The 23143-nt window shown below is 39.1% G+C and overlaps 2 protein-coding genes across 2 annotated transcripts; one reads left to right on the top strand and one right to left on the bottom strand.

Moving 5' to 3' along the window:
- Positions 1–558: 558 nt before the first annotated feature.
- Positions 559–4469, bottom strand: LOC146318822 (uncharacterized). Its single transcript, XM_084730378.1, has 7 exons — positions 3821–4469; positions 3575–3711; positions 2932–3051; positions 2599–2697; positions 2223–2513; positions 1062–1193; positions 559–836 (listed from the first exon to the last, which is right to left on the bottom strand). Exons 1-7 carry the CDS (start codon positions 4288–4290, stop codon positions 568–570), a joined length of 1518 nt encoding a protein of 505 aa, XP_084586504.1. The 5' UTR covers positions 4291–4469; the 3' UTR covers positions 559–567.
- Positions 4470–7016: 2547 nt separating this feature from the next.
- slc6a7 (solute carrier family 6 member 7) lies at positions 7017–21449 on the top strand. Its single transcript, XM_084730993.1, has 14 exons — positions 7017–7341; positions 10773–10998; positions 11507–11638; positions 13623–13833; positions 15382–15520; positions 15645–15779; positions 15897–16000; positions 16089–16213; positions 16963–17075; positions 17168–17305; positions 17413–17512; positions 17765–17883; positions 19443–19616; positions 20690–21449. The coding sequence occupies exons 1-14, from the start codon at positions 7276–7278 to the stop codon at positions 20858–20860; spliced, it is 1953 nt and encodes a 650-aa protein (XP_084587119.1). The 5' UTR covers positions 7017–7275; the 3' UTR covers positions 20861–21449.
- Positions 21450–23143: the final 1694 nt, after the last annotated feature.

The raw sequence follows: 23143 nt of genomic DNA on the forward strand, positions 1-23143 counted from the left end.
AGAAATATAGAAACCTTTTTCTACAACTACCAGTCAATTTTGTGAAGTGTCACTTGTCACTTGGGGTGCCGGTTGAGTTGCATGAACTGGTTTCTCTCCATGTGCTTCTGTGGACCAACACAAGTTTTGTCTTCCACTCCTTGGGATTACTATAATTCTAGGATGTGCTAGTGCAATCAAAGTAGCATTAGATTAAGCTGGATGCCACAAGTTTCTGGCTTTCCCTGACCAGAAACACAGACTTTCTAGCCAGGAATTTTGTTCTGCTTCCACTATCTTGTCCCTATCTGACAAATGAGGCTTCAACCATGTCAGTGCTGGTCTACTCACTGTAAGAGCCTTTAATCTGATGAGAACTTGTGATTCTTGTGCCAATTGCCCTTTTTATTGAGTCATGCTATAAAGGATTCCAATACAGACATGAATGCTTCACAGTCTAAAACTATTTATATGATTATGCAGTCAACCATACAAGTAAAGAAATAAAGACAAGATATGACATCAATTTCCTCATCTTTTAATTCTACCTCATTGTTACATTAGTGTTAGAGCTTCACTAGTGATCTTTCACCTCTGAGTGGATGGCACATTTCTGGTCCAAGCTACAGTGGTCGACCTCTCAGGTGAGGCAAAAACACGTCCATGAACAGACAGGTATCCCTTTGCAGGGTGAGGGATCCTGCAGGGACTGACAGACTGAGACCTCTGAAGTCTCTTCACAGCTGTTGTCCGGTCCAAGGAGGCTCTCGCTGAGTGCATCGAGCCGTTGGAGTTCATGGATGCTGCAGAGAGTGATGGAGACCAGCAGCTGGACCCGTTTCTGACAGATGATGCATCTGAGAAAACAATGAATGTATTTTTTTTATTGATATATCTCTGCTGTGTGTCTCTTTCAGTAGAAATATTATCAGGCAGAGCAGACCAATTTGGATTGTTTGGTCAGATGTGACATATAAACTAGAATAAGATACATTTAAGGATACACAGAGATTTATATCTGCAGTGTGTTGTGTTTTGTTGGTATTTTCTTATTTTAAAATTGTGAGGAAACAGATCCAAACCTGACTGGGGGTAGCTGATTTGCGAGTCAGCAGGTTGGTAGTCATCTGTCTCTAAACTTCGGCTATTCCTAACGGCCTGAAGAGAGCGGAGGCTGGTACGCAGAGGTGACCTGGTCCTGCCTGATGACGTTGCTGTAAAACACATCAGAGTTCATAACTACATACAGAAAAATATTTGGACATATTTATATGGACATTCCTGGTGTTATCTGACTGGAAAGTGTATTTATCATGAAATATCAAAAGAAGTGACATTTATGTTGATTCTGTATCTTTAATTAGGAACACTATATTGTGAAGGTGTGTGCATAAGACTGTCATTACACTGTCATAACCATGTCATGACACCTGTCATGAACATGAGGAAGTCTTTATGAATGTTTATAACTGTTCTCATTAAGTGTCATTTGGTCAATTATGTCATTTCTAATTCAAAGGTGACAACGTGTTTTGACAACTTATGACAACTTGACATCACACCAAGACAACATAAACTGTTAGTGTCTCTGTTATGACAACTTGACATTATCAAACTTAGAGAAACTGTTAAGTGCATGGTGTCACATGTGGTTGGTTTTGATATTGAGCACCATGAGAGCATTATAAGTGGGTCATGAATATTTCCCTTGACCTCAGGTAAAGTGGTACATTTTGGACTTGTCATAAAGATGTCATTGAGACACTGTCAATGACAAGTCCAAAATGTTCCACCTTACTTCTACAGAGACATTGACAGGTTATGTTATCTGGGTTAATGTCAAGTTGTCATAACAAATACATCTCAAACAATGTCAACCTTGCATCAAAATGTCATAAATGACAGAATGACTCTGAACGACATCATATAAATATTCCTTAAGACTTCATGTTCATGACAGGTGTCATGACATGGTTATGGCAGTGTAATGACAGTCTTATGCACACCACTTCAAATACATTTCGACTGAAGAACAGAACAATTATTAATCATAGCCCCTTACACACACACACACACACACACACACACACACACACACACACACACACACACACACACACACACACACACACACACTTCAATGAGGCCTCAGATGATCCAGTAAGGTGTTAATGAATATAGAAAAGAAAACATCATCAGACCAAAAACACAGATCATGTAGAAAACCTGTCTGCTCTGTGTACCTTGATTCTGAAGTTTAAGCAGCTTAAACTGGGTGACTTGCTGGTGAAGAACGGCCAGTCTTGGACTTTGGCAGCCCTGCTTAGCTACTAATGGTGGTGACTGACAGGGGGAGGATGATGGCAGAGCAGGCTGCCAACAAGAGGAAGATGAAGCCTCAGTCTTATTTCCAGGAGTGAAGTCATCGATATTTTCAACAGTGGTGTGAAAGTAAGATGGAGAAGTCACTGGTGGTTCAGGGCCTCTCCTAGATGAAGCAGCGGCAGGCGTGGAAACATAGTCCTGTCTTAAACCTGAAAAATATGCACCAGAGTTATCCCAACTTTCATTGAGTAGGCAGTATGTATTGGATCATCAAAATCACTCTTCTATACTCACTGGCTTCCTGTAGACGAGCAATAATGTGGACATCTGTGATGTCCTGCAATCTATAGCTTGTGGTTATAGAGCCATCGGAGGTGTTCAGCTTATTGTTATCTGTGCAAATTAAAAATAAAAAACATGTACGACTAAAGTATAAAATATTAAAGACAGTTTTTAGAGGAGCATATAATGTTTGCCTGTGTGTATGAGTTAATTTATTTTACACTTAAAAATTTGCACTTAAAAATTATATGCTTTTGAGTCATGATTTTGTTTCATTGATTGATGTTAAAGAGTTTTAACCTATTTCTCAGGGTGGTTTGCTTAAAAAGACAAAGTTGGAATTACCTAAACCGTCAGAGGTATTGTGTGCTGTGCTGACAGATGTTTTGTCTGTAGAGGAGCCCACAGGGACGTTGGCAGGATGACGGGAAACTGTAGGACGTCTGCAGAAGGGACTGCTTGATCCTGACAATACAGAGAGGTGGCATAAGATATATCAAGCAAATCACCCTTGGAAGAGTCTTTTTAAAATCAAAAAGTTGAGGTAATTTTAAGAGAGTACTCAGCACAAAGGTCGCATCTTGCGCACTTGTGATGTTATACTCATGTAATAATGTAGTAATGACTACTGAGTACTCATGGGTCCGAATGTCAGCAGAAGCCATGGCTGGTTTGATCTCATCAAAAGATAGTCTCTAGTTAAATGAGCGCTCAGTGCTTTGGTTGAACCACACCCATCTTTGAACTTGGCAATTTTTTTTTTTACCTCCACTACTAATGTTTTGTGACTACATCATGCACAGTTGTGATGTTAAATCTGTCCGTGGACAGCTTCCTGCATAAGTGTCTACAGGACGACATTTTGCCATGATGACGCACCCACCCACACACACACACACACACACACACACACACACTTACAAGATGAAAACAATACCAGCTGGTAAATATTTGCAGGACAACAAATGAGTTTGAACTGCCTTCTTACTTTGATCCAGCCTTTGTATCAGTGAACGGCGTGCTGCCTCCGTCTCAGGACTGGGGTTATCCAGGACGCGTCTACACCAACTGAGAGCAGACTCGGTTCTCTCCACAGACCCCTGCTTCTTTGGAGACTCATATAACCTTTGAGGAATATATCGTTCATTAAGAACACATCCCACTCCTGCTCATGTTTATTGTTTTCATCATTGTTCCATCCCAGACCCATTTCTAGATATCTGATAGCACCTACCAGTTCTCTTCATCCTGCACAGCGTCCTCTATTTCTAGGAGCTCTACCAGGTCCAAAGCAGACTCTTCTTCCTCTGACTCTTCAGAAGACTCTTCTCCCTCTAACTCTTCACTGTCCCAAGGGTCTGTTTCATGCTTATACTTGAACATCATCCCATCCCTGGCACAGCGAGGCAAAGGTGAATTACACCCTGACTTCAAACTATCCAGTCGTATTCTAGCATCCATGGCGAATGACCGACTGTTACAACTCTTGACTCTTGCTTGCTCGACATTTGTCCAGATGCTGCAGTATGGATGTGAGTTGCCCTCCATCGTCACAGAGCTACTTTCCAACTCACTGCTGGGAAAATGATGGTTTGCATTTGTATCCAACTCCACTGGTGGCTGATTGCAGAAATACTGACGCCAATCGCTCTTCAAATGGTCTTGGAGCTCCATTTTCTTAAAGAAAGCCTCAAACTTTCTCATGTCCTCAAGCTCTTGTCCTGTTTATGTTTTATTCCACCTCACCCCAACATCATAAGGATGTTGCCAAACCAGAAACTTACAAAACTGGGTTAAATCTTAACTATAAAAATCTTTGAAGTACCAATAATGGTAATTTATCTCTGCACAAACAGCAACTCAGTCGCTTCACTCTACCATCTATCGACCCAGATGGCTGTTAAGTATAGACACTCAACAGATTGGATGGATTTAGAGAAGCATCATGAGCTTATGTGGATTAAAGAGTCTGTGAGTTGCAACTAAGAAAGAGAAAGACCCACTCAACATCACACCATCAGCACAAATACTGACAGTACATCTGTTTGTGCTCATTTTGCTTTGGTGTTGGGCAAGATTGGTTCCTGTGTTTTATTCTTGTATTAAATGCTTGTATTTGTGGTTAGATGTTTTCAAAAGGAGGCTACCTGACTCACTCGTCACACCCGAGGAAGTTGTACTGAGAAGTGTGGTCAGGTCTGTTTTTTTACACACAGGCAGATTACAACAAGACTTGCAGCTTCTCTTACAGCCGTGTGAAAACTCAAATTCTCCTCCTCTCTCACCCAAACCCCAGAGATCAAGTGCTCAGTTGATTATTAACAATAGGCTTCCTGTCAGTGACTAAAATCAAGAGTGAAAACTGTTTAATACTTCTTATATTGAAGCCACTAAATTAACCGAGAGCTGACTATGTGCATGTGTTGTAATCGGCACAAAATAACAAAAGACAAGAAACAAGTAGGAAAGGCTTTTACTGTGAAGCAGCTTGACAGTTTTGAGGATTTATTATTTATTATTTAAAGTCCAGCGCGTAAGATTTGTGGATTATTGGCAGAATATGGCAGAAATTGATTATAGTTTAATTTAAAAGTATATTTTCATCAGTGCATAATAACATGAAAATAACAATCGTTGCATTGTTGGTATCACAGAATGAGTCATTTTTATCTACAGAGGACGTGGGTCCTCCTCTACTTCCGCCATGTTGCACCACAGTCTTGCTACAGTAGCCCAGAAATGACAAAGCAAACACTGGCTCTAGATATGACGTATTGTGTTTTTTTCAAGTTATGCAGCCACTGGTTCTCCTACACACTTGTCCTTTAAGTTAATGTGTGTTCACTCCAAGTTTGGTCTTTAACACAAAGATGGACATTTGTTCATTTCTTTTAGATCATCAATACAAGATCAGAACAATAATTTATTGAGTTGTGCTGTTGAAATTTTAAAAACTCTTGTACAAAGAAAGCAGCAAAATCCTAAATCAATTAGCCCATCTACAATTTATTACCATAAAGAAAATAGAAAAGAGAAAGCTCAGGGAGCAATTATGGCAGATTCGTGTCAGCATGTCAGCTAGCTAGTTGTAGTCCTGCAAAAATACACGACATCACTAACTAGTTTCTCTCTGACATTTTTATTTGGTGGCATAAAAGACAATATGTGCATTTTCCAAACATCAAAACAATTCTTTTAAAAGAAGAAACAGAAATAGCTTAAGATGGTGAAATCACTTGACCTTAACTCATGGTCACAAACTACATTTTTACTATTAAAAACTATTTCTGTATTTAAGAATGAACTTTCATGCTCCAGTGTAATCATATTTTTTACAAGTGTTTACAACTTTAACCCCACAGCACCAGTGTAGTTTCCGTTGGTGGTGTGGCCCGCAGTCAGTTTTCATATAATTTGCATTGACATACTTCTGTGGTGAAGCAAAACACTTCACTCAATATTCTTTTCACAATGAAATATATAATTTGACTACATTGTTTTGTAAAAAAAAGCTGTTTGGCTAATTTTATTGGCTAATTATCAAGTTGCCCCAGGTCTACCCCCTCCAAACCATCCTTAAAGGAAAAATGCACCCCTTTTTATGATTTTCAATCAGTGCTGATGGTAAATATAGTCAGTTGAAGTGATACATTTCTCAGTGCACAATATATTGACAAAGACAACTGAGTTCTCCGGCTCATGGAGGCATGCTGGCAGTGCCTACATGTACCAGACTGCATTGTGTGGAAACTTTTCATGCCCACGCCCATGTTGTCGTGTATCACTACCCTAGCCCATAGCTATAACTTTGTTGGCCAAAACATAGCGAGTAAAAACACTCAGCTTGCACACACTTTTGGTTACCCCGAGGTGGGGACTAGAAATCCAAGATGAAAATAATGATCAGGTTATTACTGACAGTAGATGGAGTTTGGCCCAGTTTATAATAATACATATAATAATAATTGTATAGCACTTTTCTTAACAAGGTTACAAAGTGCTGAAAGTTTGGGGAAGGAAAGAGGAGTACCAGCACCAATGCACTGTGGACAGGGTCAGCATCCAAAAACACTTAAAAAAGTCCACATAAAAGTTTATTGCTTAATTTCCTCTGCTTCTCCAAACTCAGGGCAAGTTGACCTCCATCTACTGTAGCTAAAAGACTGACTATGAGGTACCTCATGCAACCCCACTTCAAATAATCTGAACTATCCCTTTAACACCAACTACATCACTGTGACATCACTGGTGCAGAAAAAAAACAGATTTTGCAGCATTTAAACTCATCTTTCTCAGTCAATATAGCACACAATGAGGAATGCATTGCTTTAATTGACTGCATTTACCATCAACACAGACTGACTGAACATCTGTAATAAAAGTGTTTCCTTTTAAATCCAGCCTGCCATCACTTCGCACAGCAAAGCAGGTGAGGAGGAGGTGTCTCCTCCTGCTGCCTCCTCCCTGCCTGTCCTTCACCTCACCGCCCACCGGCCTGTTTCCTTATCGTCATCGCTGATGTCTCCCCGCTGCTGTGTCACACTCGGTTAAACACCGGCCGACTGCACCTCCACAACTGCGGCTAAAACTACACAAACATGGTGGACTTCAGAGAGGACTTAACTGCGAACAATGTGGACTAGCCAGCGACAGATAAACCAGTGAAGTAGCACCTGTGCCGGGGGGGAAATGCAGGACCAAAGCGGCAAAGCGGCACCCGGGAGCCCGGCTGGAAACAGTACAACCACAGCGCAGGTAGGTTTGTTTTTCTTCACCGCTGTGCCCACATCAGACATGTCTCTCTGTGTGGACTTGACACACATTTTAGACTCTGAAAACAAAGTGGGGCCCCTTTACCATTATTTAATTTCACCTTCCGGGGCTCCTAGTGGCAGGAGAGATAAAATGACTTCAGATGAAGCAGTCTAACCTGTCCGTCCACATTGCTCTCACCTCTCAGGCTTGTCTTCAATACTGACACACTGAGGGACAGCACAGATAAGACACTGACTCTGGTGTACTTAGTCAACACAGATGTGTTTGCTCAAACTTTTCTCAACTTTTTACATCACAGAGTGACAGACAGATGATTATCAAGCTGGAATCTGCTGGTTTGCAATAAGCATGTAGATTTGTGCCATTAATGTACTTAATTTTGTTTTAACTCATAAATACATTGAAGTTAAGACCTCATTTACAGTGTAGCCCAGTAAAACATAAATACAAACTCCTTGACATAAAGTCTCAAAAAACAAACAAAAAAAAATTAATAGAAAGATATATATATCAGTACAGTATGTGCATTTTGTCTACAACAGCCTAGAGATATATATAATAGGCTCTCATTGTTTCATTTAACCCTTCATTAACAGTAGTCTCATAACAATCAGCTATACAAAGTAAATAGATTTTCTTAACTCAAGTTCTTACAGCTGAAATGATTAGCTGAATAATTGATTAGCTGATGGACAGAAAAGTAATTGCCATTGTCAACTGATTGTTGCAGTCATTTTTCTCAAATTAAAGTATCTGGTTTTATCTATTTTCTTCTGATGCTTTCTTTAAGGTGAATCTGTGATAAATGTTTTATAGGCTGTACTTTTTTACATTTTCTCATCACCTTAGAATTAACAAGTATATGTGTAGTTGGTGTACCTCCTCCACGGAGGAGCCATGTTGCACCGCCATGTTTCTGCAGTAGCTTAGAACAGACAAACCAAACACCGGCTCTACAGAGGGTCTTTTTTGCGTTTTTTGTTAACACTGTAATCTCTCTTACACAGTTGGATTATTGGCAAATAAATTGATAGCTGGTAGAGATTTAAGGCTTAAAGGGATAGTTCACCCAAAAGTGAAATGCCATCATTATTTACTCACTGACTGAAGGTCAGATTTAGTGTTTTAGTCTACCAAACACTGCTGGAGTCACAGGAAAACAGCGTTGCAGAATCTCCCAAACATCCAAGTCTCCTGAGGCTCCAGTAAATAAGGCTAATTAACTTTTAACAGATAGTTTATGAATAAACTAAACTTTGAGCACAGCTTTCATTGCTTGCTGTTAAATGTCCTCCTTCTGGTTTACTCTTAGCCAGAGGTTTTCAAAATGGGAGGTGGGGGGCGCTTGGATTGCTCTGTTGGTAGAGCGTGCGCCCCATGTACGGAGGCTGTGAGTCCTCTGCAGCGGCTGTGGGTTCGACTCCTGCCCGTGGCCCTCTGCTGCGTGTCATTCCCCCACTCTCTCTCCCCATGTCCTGTCACGTCTTAAGCTGTCCTGTTATTAAAGGCATAAAATGCCCCAAAAAATATATTTAAAAAAAATGGGAGGTGGGCCTCCCCAGGGAGACTCCAAACAGTTTCAGGAGAGGCTCAATGAATAGAAGTGAAAAAGTTTTACATTAGCTGTCAAAAGTCGATCACATATAATATTCTAAATGTCAGAGTCAGAAACTAATAAATGTCTTTGGATAGATTATTTTTTATTTATTTGGTGTAGTCTGACGTTGTGTAAAAACAGCAGTATTTGGCTCTTTTGGTTCAATTGTTGAGTGTCAAATAATGTAGTCATGATTCCACACATATCCAGGAACTGAGCAAAACTAAGCAAGTAAACCAAGATGTCACCATTTTCCAGATTTTGTCTGAAGAGAGGCCCACAGACTTTGAAAACCCCTGCTTTAGGCACTGCAGTCAGTTTGACATGTTCCTGTTATATCATGATGTCAATACAGCTACATTGTACAGTGTCTCAACTTCCTGTGTCCTACTTTGTTGTCTCTGTGACTCCATATGTTCATATATGAACAATACAATTTCACATTTCAATGACTCAAAAGCATAGTTTCAATAAAACCAGGGTTATTTGTATTGGTCATCAGAATGACAGTAATCAGTGTTCATATTTAAACACATGACATTAACAACATGTAAAGCAGAAGTTCATCGGTTATCTTCATCAGACTTCCTCCCTGCAACCTGACATGAGAAAATAGTTCCTCTCATGTTTAGAGATGGAAGGAAGAGGAAGTCAACTAGTTGGTTTTAACACCTCATGAGTTGGACAGGCAGGGTGACGCTGACTGAAAAAAAACTTGTTTTACAGCAGAAAGAAAAGATCACCTACAGTAACTCTGAGCACATGTTTAGTGTTTTACTTGGTTGTGTACTTAAAGAATAATGAATTACTGACATTGATTCATTTTTTTCCTTGCTTGACTAATAATCCACTTATTGTTTGTGCACTATTTTAATAAAACATTTAATACAGGCAAATTATACACGTATGAAGTCATAATGGTTTGTAGCAGTTATTTTTTTCCAAAAGACATTGCACTGTATTTTTTTTTAAGTTAGAGTCAGATTAGTTCTTGATTGAGCTTTAAATATAGATATTTTAGCTATCAGAATAGTTGTATATATTATCTGGGGACAGTTTTTATCCAGAACCCCCCACATAATGTTTAAACATATAAATTTGAAGTTAATGTTGAGTGGCCTTAACCAGTTTTGGTGTTGGTCCAGAAACTTGCGACATATGAACAATAGAAAAACAAAAGCATCTCATCTTCTTCTTCTTCCTTATTACACAATCTACATAATGATGATTGTTGAACATTGCACATTTAAAGTTGTTTCTTTATTGGCTATAATTCTGTAGAATATCTTCAATTTAAATATTTTAGAAATGTTTTATAAATTGTCCCAAAACTTTGTTTATTAGTGACATAAATCGGTTTAATCAATATGGAGATTAGGGGCAAATAGTTAACCTTTGCATTGTTGCATTGTTTACTAGCTAGCTGAAAGGTTTTAAAAAAATGTATTGTTTGCTAGGTAGTTTAAAAAGTTAACAAAATGTTATATTGTAGTCTGGGTAGTCCACTTGTGGTGGCTCTGTAGAGAAGAGTTTAACTCAATGATCTATCTCAAAAAATAGCCATTTTAAAAGTTAAACCTCCTCAAGTGTTATTTTAAAGTTAATACTGGTTTCAGTTGGAGGTAAAAGTTTTGGTACAACAGAATTTTATTTAATTAGGGTTTAGAACAAAGACTAATCTGAGAGGTTTAAATTGAATCTTTATTAATTTTAAGCTAGTTTAAATGTTTAGTGCAACATTATTTAATGTTAAACCATTAACCTAAATACTCTCTGAATTGTATTTCATTGTTGTTCATTTTTTTCCTTCTAGAATTCATTTCATTTGAACGGGCATACTGTCACTCAGAATGGCCACAACCCAACACCTGCACCACAGTGTGAATCTCGACCCACGAGTCCTGCACCCACTCCAACTCCAATTGTTGCAAGGGAGCAGTGGGAAGGGAAGTACGAGTTCCTGCTCTCCTGTATTGGATACTGTGTGGGACTGGGGAATGTGTGGAGGTTCCCATACCTTTGTTATCGCAATGGAGGAGGTGAGCAGTCTGCAAGCATATTCACACTGCCTTCTGAAGTCTCAAATGCTTTAAATGCCTGGGTGTATATGTCGATAGTGATTTGTTACACCCGTTTGGGCAAGAGGCACTCCTCGCCCTGCCCTTGGGTGTGCGCTGTCCTCCTGATCCCGCTTGCTTATTTTGCACTCTCGGTCCAGAGCTCTCCATGGCTGTCTTTGGTACTGGGACCAAGAACACACTAATCCTATAAGTAGAGACAGAGTTTTCCTTGATTGCACACCAGACACAAGGTCTGCCTTTCTATCCCAGCCTCACGTGTTATGCATCTTCATCTCAGATCAAACATGTTGGAGCTTGACTGACTGTAAAGCAGAATAACATCAGTCTGTGAAGCTGCCACCTAGACAGAGAGTTTGTAGAAGGTAACCTGCCTCTACAGGCCAACTGCCGATATAAAACAAGTCACTGCACTGCATGGGTCGTGCCCCAGCAGCACCCTCCATCAAGCTATGTTTAATCTCCACAGGTGTGTTTCTCATCCCCTACTTCATAATGCTGTTTTTTACGGGCGTCCCACTCTTCCTCATGGAGCTGAGTTTAGGCCAGTATGGAGCAGCTGGCCCCATCACTGTGTGGAAATGCTGCCCTCTGCTCAAAGGTAAAATACCCTCCTGTATCATACTTTTTATCCCACTAAGTACGCACTTACATTCAGGCTGCAACGATTAGTCAATTAGTCTGTCAAAAGATAGGAGATTTTAAGCAACAATGTAAAGTACTTGGTGCTTCCAGCTTCTTAAATGTAAGGATTTGCTGCATTTCTTTGTCATTTATGACAGTAAATGAAGAGTATTTGGGTTTTTGATTATTGGTTGAACAAAAAAAGTAATCTGAATAGGTTACTTTGGTCTCTGGGAAATAGCGATGAGCATTTTTCACAGTTTTTTGACATTTTATAAACTTGAATGCTGAATCTTAAAAATAATTGTCAGATTTATCAATAATGAAAAATAATTGCTAGTTTGTATATGATGTGGGGTTGTATGGAGTACTTGATAGTCAGTAGATGCTGTTGACACATCCCTAGTTTGGAGAAGAAGAGAGGAGAACCAGCATGTAAGCAAACCAGTGTACTTCTGCTTGACTTTCCCATCAGACAGTCTTGAATGACCATTGTATAAGTCAAATTTTGCTTTTTCCAAAACAGCCAAACTCTGGGAGTTGCTGGTCTACTGCTGCCTCAATCTGTCAGGTTGTTTGTGTGACTTTGGTGACTTTGGTGAATCTGAACTATCCTTTTAAAACATAAAAGTCACAAAATAACACAAACTAACAGATCAAGGCAACGACAGCAACTCCTATGTTCTGCAAGGTAAAATGACTGATTTCAATGGAGTTCAGTTCATTTGGAGAGGGCGATATTTGACTTGACGGCAAAGTAAAGCGGTGAAAATATTGTAAATATAGTGTACACTTAATCTGATATGAATTTTTTTAGTTTGGCCTTTTTGAAGTGGCTAAAATACATCTTGTGGTTGACCCTGTTGACAGCACACATTGCTTAACTTTTGTGCTGGTGCTCTTGCTATTTCTCTAAACTGGAGGTGTTTCGACCAGCGTCTACTGTAGCTAATACACTGACCATCAACAAGTACCTCATACAACCCTACTTCAAATAATCCAAACTATTCCTTCAAGTGACACAATCTAGACACCTTTGAGAGATAATTATGTTGGTGTGTTGACTTAATGTGGCTTGGTATTTAATTCTTATCAGTTGTACAGTGTTAAACAGTATAACAGTATCATGTCGCAGTCCTATATTAATTCTCCAGGAATCTTGACTATCCAGTTTGAGACGTATGTTCTCGAGTTGACACCAGAAATGCCTGCGTCACCAGTCAGACAACATTATAGTCCAGGACAATAATTTGCTGACTCACCACCAGTTTGCTACCTCACTACTCTTTGTACGTCATGGCAAACGCTAAAAATTCCTGAGAGCTCTGTAACTCTGCTGCTAAATATAAACATCTGATGCGGAAACCTGGAGGAATTGTCTCAGAACCAAAAATAGATAGAAAGGCAGGTTTTGTCAAAAGGCTAGTTGATTTTAAACTTGACATGCCAGCAAGAAGTTTGCAGGATGAATGCAATAATGACTTCCTCAATGTACACCATGTTACCTATCACACACCTACTTACTTTTATGTGAAAATTATTTTATCACCCTTCCAAAATCTATGATCAGAAATGCCTCCATAGCAACTGTCTGTTAACAAAGTTTAGAATTAATTATTTTATTATGCGGTTTGGTTAAATACTCAATTCTGATTGGCCAATTAACAGCACTCTAAGGTCTGTTATGTCTGCTATGAAAAACAGACCTTTGCTATGGACGTTGTTCTTATCATATATTCTAGAGGGTTCTAAAATCATTTAAGACCCCGACACAAAGCCTGCTTCCCCCATCAGTGTTTACTTTACCATAATGACCCGCTCACTGTACATTATCCCTTACATATATCGATTTGATAAACCTGATAAAGTAAAGATACTGTATGATATCTCATACAGTATATTTACACAGTAGTACATATCCTGTTTTTCTGAAATACTTAAGGCTGTGTCTCTTCTTATAGGTATTGGCATTGGGATGCTGTGTGTGTCCACGCTGGTGTGTCTCTACTACAACGTCATCATAGCGTGGACATTCTACTATCTGGGCAGCTCGTTCCAGAGCCCTCTGCCCTGGTCCTGTGATGCTGTAGCCAACGCAGGTCTCTGTGGTAACGTCACCACCAGCAATGGCTCTAGTGATAAAGTCCTCAGCCCCACAGAGATTTTCTGGAAGTAAGTGTGTCTTCACACAATCATTTACCTCTCCTGTTTGTTAAAAAAAATTTACAATACTGAAATGAATGACCCGCAATCCACAAATGTCTACCATACATCTCCGTGCAACTTCATATAATTTATATTCACAGAAATGTTTTATGTCAGATATGTGTTTGTTTGTGTTTTTTTTATTTATATTTTTTATTGGCACCCAGCAAACACTTTTGCATAAAGCGAGTTTCACATATTGTATGCATATACATCATTTAACAGATATTTATCCTTATTCAAGGAAGACATGCTCTTACTCTCCATTGACACATGACGTCTGTAAATATCTTGTAAGGCACCATGTGTTCTGCATTGTGCATAGTATGCTGCATGCAAACCATGTTTAAATACGTTTTTCTTCAGCAAAAATATATAGTTTACAATGACTTCTTCACAATGAATCTTTTTCAGCTAATATGACTGATGACTTTGCAACCACAACTTTTATAATGGAAATATAATACATTATGCTGTACAATACCTGTGTCATTATGATATTGTAAGACATTATGACTCCTGTCTCTGAATACATTTGGCATGAAAGATTGTGTTGTGAACATGGTGAAAAAGTTTTTTGGTCAGCCACAGTGCCTTTACAACAGCTTACTGTCTGCTTTGAGTAAAAAGTAAAAGTAGGTTTTTGATATACAACTAACAAACCAAAGCGCTCTGAGGCAAAATACAACATCTACGGTAGATCAGAGTGTTTTTTGACCCAATCTGTTGAACCCTGCCTCTCCCCTCATGGAATCTTCCCACCCTTACATCCCACTGCTGACTGATTTGCCCGGGACTTTTATTTGTTACTATGCACTCTGTTAACATGCACTTTATAGTTTTGTATTTCAAGCATTAATTATGTTAGTTTATCCTGTATGTTTAGATATGTGTGAAGGCAGTGTGGCATGTGTGAGTCATACACTGAAACATTCAGGGCTCTGTTTTAATAAGACTTTATAACCTTTCATGCAAACTAGACAAAGCAATTCTTAGCATTTGTGACACTTGACATTGTAAAGTATTATGATCATAAGGGTAATACAATTTGACTAGAAATACATGTGTATTACATTATATTACACTGCTTCCCCAATTATTGTAAATGATTGTTTAATAAAATAAAAGTGGGGTCGGGAGCATGAAAGGCTTATAGCAACTCTTTTACTGATTGTCTCCTACTTTTGTGTCACTCTCTTATAGCACTCATGAAATTTATTGATTTATTTGTTTATCTGTCAGGATGCCCGTTAGCCACGCCCTAAAGCAAAGCTAATCTTCCTGGGTTTCACATTTAAAAACATACATACATTTAAAACATACATCTAAAAGAAGAGCATTGAGCATTATACTGTAAGTGGTATTACAACTGGATTGCAATTTATGATGTAAAATAATGAAGAAAAATATTTAAACAACTTGTTTTTATTTTGTCAGTTAATTTGTAATAACTGTGATATGTGTGGTAAGAGGTGTGCTGATGCCATATGTCTGTGTTTGACTTGTGTGTTGTAGTGAGCGTGTGCTGGGTGTAGTAAACAGCAAAGGCCTTCATGACCCTGGTCCTGTCCGGTGGGAGCTGGCCCTGTGCCTCCTGGCTGCCTGGATTGTCATTTTCCTCTGTATGCTCAAGGGCATCCGCAGCTCTGGCAAGGTGAACCAACACAATGTTGTTATTGTCAAACAATACACACACACACACACATACCAACAATCCTGCCCTTTGCTGCCATACCTTGTCGTCCTAACCTGCGTCTCTGTGCTGTCTGTGTTTTCAGGTGGTTTATGTAACAGCTACCTTCCCGTACTTTGTGCTCATTGTTCTGATCATCAGAGGAGCTACTCTGGAGGGCTCTCTTCAGGGTGTCGCTTTCTACCTCACACCAGACTGGGGCCGGTTAGCTAACGCACAGGTACAACTGACTGTAGACTGATCACTGACTGCGTGAGTCTGTGAACACAACGCTTTAAAATCAGTGGTATTAATATGTTTTCACTGTTTTAATTGTATTTCCGTCTGATACTTTCAGGTGTGGAATGATGCAGCATCGCAGATCTTCTACTCGTTAGGTATTGGAGTTGGAGGGCTGCTTTCCATGGCCTCTTACAATAAGTTTGACAACAATGTCATCAGGTCAGTTTCCACATTTTGCTGTACCATCTGCTGTATTGATGCAGAGATGATGGGGTTTGTCTCTTAATTATAGTTCCTTTGATTTCAGGGACACTTTGGTCATCACCACAGGAAACTGCTGCACCAGCTTCTTTGCAGGATTTGCAATATTCTCAATTCTGGGTCACATGGCATGGAAGAAGGGAGTGCCTGTCAAAGAGGTGGCAGATACAGGTAGTCACTGTGCTCAGTAATCCTGCGGATCTTCTTTAACTCAGAGTGAATGAATAAAGCATTTTGATCAAAATCACAAAATCCTCTCATCAAGGCATTCTCTGAACACGAGACTTAAAATGATGTTACTGGCCATGGCCTTATTTTTTATATCTGTGACATATTTTACAGATATAGACATTAAAACTGGGAAAACTGAGAGGTGTCATGTTTATGATGTCAGTATGACTATCAACAGATCTTTGCAACTGTCTAAGAATTGTGCATCATGTGGTCTCTAGATGAATCACCATTGCAGCTGAGCCTTATCCTCGCTGCTCATACTGGCTGTGTTGCTGCTTTAACCAGCTAATATAGGCACAAAAATGTAATGCAAGAGGTTCCATGCTGCCCTGTGTCCTGGATGTGAAAGTTTCAAATGAGGAAACGTGCTACTTTCTTTTAAGGGCACAATGACCAGTTCAAAACAGGGTATGTCAAACTGGCACACTGGGATGTCCACAGGACTGGCTGTGGTATAATTCATGTCCTGTGTGAGCCATTTTTAATGAAAAATATTTACTTTTGAATGTAACTTAGGCTTCATTGCTTTGTATGACATGACCTTTATTATAGAGAGCAGCTAGGGAGTTATTTATAGCACTAGCTTGTTAATTACTGTACTTCAATCAATCCTGTATATTGTATCAAATGTCCATGTTATGCAAATATTGCTTTCTTGAACTTGATGAACTCTTTGTTGCTTTCAGGTCCTGGTTTGGCCTTTGTTGCTTACCCAGAGGCTCTTGCTCTGCTGCCAGGCTCGGTGTTCTGGTCCATTATGTTCTTCCTCATGCTCTTCATGCTGGGGATCGATACACTGGTAAAGCCACACATACACCAACAGAGATATGAGCAAAAATAAAAATATGAATGTGCCAGCTCCATGATGTCTTCTGCTCTGCTGCTTCACAGTTTGGCAACATGGAGGGCATCACCACGGCTGTGCTGGACGAGTTTCCGCAGCTTAGAGGGAACGCACTGCACAAGTCGTTGTTCCTGGGTGCCCTGTGTTTTTGCTTCTACCTGATGGGTCTCCTGTTGGTGACAGATGTGAGTGTGTTTTTAACAGGCTGCAGCGGGCAAGGAATATGGCTGCAAAATGCATCTTCTCTGTGATCACATGACTCACAGTTCTCATGCCATCTGTGTCTTCATAGGGTGGGATTTACTGGTTCACTCTCATTGACTCCTTCAGCACTAGTTTCGGCCTCATCATCATCACCCTCTTCATGTGCATTGGCATCTCCTTCTTCTATGGTAGTCCATCCCACACCCCTAACCTCCACATCGTACTCCTCTAACACCACATCATTCCTTTACTTGCTGTGTTGTGAAGTCCATTTTTATTTTACAGCTGCACTGATATCAAACGGTTTATTAACTGCTACATGGTCACTGTTTTGTTGGTTCCCCTTAATGAAACATTGAACACATGATCCGTTATGCCTGTTGTCCCAATGATTTCTTGCTGGCTCCTAATATCGACCTCTGAATGAACCTTTCTGTCAGGAGTCAACCAGTTTTGTCAGGACATTATTGACATGATTTGCCACTGTCCTCCCTGGTGCAGCAAAGTGCTGCTTTACTTCAAAGCATGCTGGGTGTTCTGCACTCCGTTCCTTCTCCTGGTGAGTAAACACATCAGTATTACTATGGGGGGGTTGTGTTATAACGTTATAACGTAAGAACTCGGCATCTTTCAGTTATAAGGCTGCTTTAACACTCAGCAATGGGGAAGTGGGACAGGTTGATATGATTCATTAGAGCAACAGTGAGAGAGGAAAAGCACAGAGATGCTGTGTATTGATCAGGCGCAGGATGGGAAACTAGCACAAGCCAGTCGGCCTAATTTTGGTAGAACATATACAAATAGACACAAAATGATAATTTACTATCGAGAAGCTGGCGAATTTGTACATTTATCTGTAATTGGCAGATGACATTGGTAAATGTTTACATTTTAAAAAGTTAATTTCTCAACCTGATCAGGTGTATTGACGTTTAAATACCAGTTGCCACCTTTTGATTCATAGCAATTCTCACATATATTTAATAAAACAAGAGTTAATTGTTTTTCTCTTTGGATTTAAAACCTCTTCAAATCATTTCTATTGCTACTGGATAAAAATCAGTCGAATACCTCAAACTAGTGTTAGATTGTTATAAGTGTTATTGAAAAATATTTTAAGTTTATATCAAGATGTGTGCCTGTCCAGACAGAATATTTTGAGAAATCATAACAGAACATTTGTTCATCCAAAAAACATTCTGTTTTCATTCCTTTAAAGCTACAGTTGGTTACATTTAACTTTTTCATATTTGCCAAAACTGTTTCTAAATCTGTCACCACAGAAAAAAAAAAATCAGTCTCTCTGGCTCCTCCTAGTGCTCCTACTGGCATTTACAAGACTCCACTGCACCTGAAGACAAACAGCCAATCAGAGTCGGCTTATAACCCAAACTGTCAGTATTTGAGGATCTATGAATAGGATTCATAGTAACAGTTCAGTTGCAGTTTCAGCAAATAAGAAAAATATAAGAAAATATAAGAAATTCTGTAGAAGTTACCAACTGTAGTTTTATGGGTCATTTTATTGTCCAATGAAAATCCAAGTAATAATGACAGTCATGTTATTGCTGAGCTAAAACTCATGTTATAGCTATTGATGTGTATCACTTTCACAGTCTGTTACGTCACTCCCTCTTGTTATTTCTGCTGCTCTTGTCACCTGAAACAGAATTTCCATTTACAGTAAAGCTGATGAATATAGAAATATCCATCTGATACCACCGTTTATTGTAATGTATTGTGCACTTATAGTCAGAGGGTAATTTGAGGAGGAGTGAGACACTGAGCTGTCCCGCTGAGTTAAAAATATCACACTGAATGACTGAAAGGTTTATCATAAAGGGAGAACAAAGATGATAACTCAATTACCAACTGTTACAAATATTCCACAAGGAAGCCAGAACAATAGCACTGCTTTGAAATATACTGACTGAAACTGTGCTGAAATCTTCACAACCACAGCTGTGAATAATTCAAGAGGAGAAACTGACATTCAATCTGAGTTCTCCCCCTGTAGCATTTACTGAGCTGGCCTTCTCTTTTTCTCTTGCTGCTGTGTCTTTTTACTTGAATGAAACGTTCCTGTGCTCACTCTGTGTCTTTCCCCCGCGGCTGTAGTTCATCCTGACCTACATCTTCATTGAGATGTACAACACACCACTCCACTATGGCTCCTATGTGTATCCAAGGTGGGGTAAAGCACTGGGCGTGTGCATCGGCGCAACCTGCTGTCTACAAATCCTCATCTGGGCCATTGTGGCTATCAGCAAGGAAACTGGAACACTGAAAGACGTCAGTATCACCTTTATGTCATTCTGTTACTAGGAGGTCCGGTTACACCTCTCTTACACTAACTATACAGTTCAAACAGATCATCATTGCTGCACCTGTTATAATATATGCAAACCCCTTTTCCAAAAAAGCTGGGACGCTCAGTTGAGAACAATACAAAGACAAAATATTTAATGCTAATACCTATCAAATGCATTGTCTTTTGTAAATATACACTAATTCTGAATTTGATGCCTACAAGATTTTCCCAAAAAAGTTGATACCGGGACAACGAGTGACTGGGAAAGTGGATTTCTCAAAAAGCACAATGTTTGCAACATTCCACATATAAATTTCCACATTCCACATATTAAAGGAGCATCCTCAAAAGGCTCAGTCGTTCACGAGCGTGGATGGGGTGAGATTCACACTGACAAACTGTGTGAGCAAATAGTCCAACAGTTTAAAGACATTTTTAAATAACATAATATCATAATATCATTAGATCAAAGATTCAGGAAATCCAGAGAAATCTCTGCATGGTAAGGAGCCAGGCCCAAAACCAACATTGAATTCCTGTGACCTTTGACCTCTCAGGCAGCACTGCATTCAAACCTGCATTAAAATCCTAGATTTTAGGAAAACTGTTGTCGATAAATGCAGTTCATCATCGCATCTACAAATATAAGTTAAGACTCTCCCATGCAAAGCCATATCGCAACATCATCCAGAAACACTGCTCATTTCTCTGCGCCCAAGCTCATCTGAGACAGACTGACAAAAAATGGAAAAGTGTGCTCTCATCTGACGAGTCCACATTTCAGATTCTTCTTTCGAAATCTTTTTTGGACCATGTTGCAGGCATCAAATTCAGAATGAATGTATCTAAAAAACAAAACTTACCAGCTCAAACATTAAATATCTTGTCTTTGGGTTGTATTTAGTTGAATATAGATCAAAGTGGATTTGCAAATCGGTGTGTTCTGTTTTTATTTACTCTGCATCATTTTTTTTTTGGAATTGGGGTTGTAACATTGACAGATGAAATGGCCTGGAGCTTAACAGCTGTTTTCTGCTTCTTGTTTTTTTTGCAGCGTTTTCAGAAATCGATTCGACCCCTGAATTCCTGGAGGGTGAACAACTTGAACAGCGCCGGGAGAGTGCAAGAGCACGTGGAGCCTGAGAGAGTGGAGGCTCCGTTCACCGTCACGCTCACAGACATGGACTTTACTGCGATGACGTGGGAGTCGGGAAGCCAGGCGTGACGGCGCAGAGAGAGCAGTGATGAACGCACAGTGATGAGCAAACTACATTGCTGAGAGACGGAGGAATTTATTATTACGTTATTATTTGCCCCAGCTAGGCTCTGGTGGCCATGTCTAAACTGACTGTGTCCTGCAGGGCAGTGTGGATTCATTGCTTTATTTATACTGTAATGTATATTTTTAAGCGTTTTTTTTGTACATTGTGTAGGATATACAGTTTTTAGATGTTTAGATGACATAGCTGGACTCTACAAGGACCTTTGGATGATGTTGAGCTTATTTATTATTATAGTATAATGTATTGAATGTTAACTCACAGTAGTCAACAGCGACAAAGGGACCAGATTTCACTTATCATCAACGAGGAAGAGGGACAAAAAAGTGCAGTGACTTTAGACTGTTACCTTCAGCAACCACTGATGGAGCTGGACGGGTGACCACAAGTCATCTCAGCCTGTCAGAATAAATGGTGCCGACGACTCAGCCGCACTGAGGAATACTTTTAATCTATTTTACTTTTTAAAACAAATCATTGCTAAAATTCTTGCTAGAATAAATAAACAAATTTTAAGAAAACTTGCCAAATGAACTATTAAGTACTGTCGGTGTGTCTGTATGATCAGATATCTTGTCTGATCATCTGCATTTCAGATTGCCAGTTTTCAGATTCTTCACAGAACTTTGTTGCTCAGAATACATCGATGTTGTTACAATAAAAACTAAAGTCTATACTAGTATTGTAGACAGGCTTTTGAAGAAACAGTATGTAGGATTTTGTGGCATCTAGTGGTGAGGTTGTAAATTGCAACCAACTGAACACCACTTGCTCTCACTGTATCCAGAGCCAGTGTTTAGTTTATCCATTCTGGGCTGCAGTAGAAACATGGCAGTTTAACATAGCGGCCTCTGTGGAAGAAGACCTGCTCCCTCTGTAGATATAAACAGCTCATTCTAAGGTAACAAAAATGCACCTATTCTTATTTCCAGGTGATAATACACTAATGAAAACATTATATTCAATTTCTGACATATTCTGCCAGTAGATCCTTCTAAATCTTACGAACTGGACCTTTAAGTGTTGTTATGACAGTGAATCTACACACACATAGGTTGTTAGTTTCTATGCTTACTGGAACTTGGCTTTGACATTTCTTCCTTGTTGATTTCCCTCTCTGCTATTGATTAAAAAAAATAAATAAATCCTTAAGTCACTGTATATCATGGTTAAATGTATTGTCTGAAAAGGATCTCATTGGTTAAATGTATCTTCCACTTGAGGACATGATTGTTGTCATGGTTTCAGTCTTCCTAACATTTTTTCACAACTTTCTGAGGGTGCAAATGTTGCTCTGACTCATGATGTCAAAATTGGTTGTTTAAATGTTATTTATTGGCAAATTGACCGTACTGCGTAATTTATAAATATTATATTGGACAATCAGATCAATGTGTTTTTATGTATTTTTAATACAACTGTCCTAGATAACAAATTATGTTAATGGTGATGGCACACAGAGGAAAAAGTAATATGAAGAATTATAAAAAAGACCCACCCTCAAATGAGACAGCTCTCATGATTGTGTTCTTTATCTTTTGAAGTTGCTGATTGAATAAACCAGATATGTGATGTTTGTTAACCATACAAATTGCACTTCTCTCACAGAGGACTGATGTTTTGATCTTAAATGTCAAAAGCTTTGATTTGTGGTAACTGCTGAAAATTCCCCACTGATTTCCAGGCTGTTATTAAAACAGCGTGCTCCCTCTTGTGTCCTGTTACAAAAAGTAGATGATGACAGATAAAAGATACCTGACAGATCTGCAATCACATCACAGTCAATTTCCTCTGTATTTACAATGAAGATAACTGTTTTCTCTTTGAAAGCATCTTTCAGGCAGGATCACTACTTTAAAACCTTCAGAACATTTTAATATTCTTTGTTTTATAATTGTATGTCATATCATGAAACTCCTTTAATTTTACTTTTTTTTTTTATCTGTTTGCCTTTGTAAGCCTTGCTGCCATTCTCTTGTATATTTCTGTACATAATGATTAAATATTCTCATTGTCTCCATATCTTTATGCAACTATGTATATCTAAACCCTTTGTTGCATTTTATTGGATCATTTTCTTTGACAGATGTCTGATGAAAACTATTTAAAACTGTGAGTTGAGTATGTAGCGAAGATCAGAGTTCAGTATACCCAGTGTTAGTTTTCAAGTCAAGCAAAGTTTATTTATATGACCGAATATCACAAATCATTATTTGCCTCAGGTGGCT

This window comes from Lutjanus erythropterus, chromosome 11 (assembly GCF_056507025.1).
Source record: "Lutjanus erythropterus isolate fLutEry1 chromosome 11, fLutEry1.hap2, whole genome shotgun sequence".
NCBI lineage: Eukaryota > Metazoa > Chordata > Actinopteri > Lutjaniformes > Lutjanidae > Lutjanus > Lutjanus erythropterus.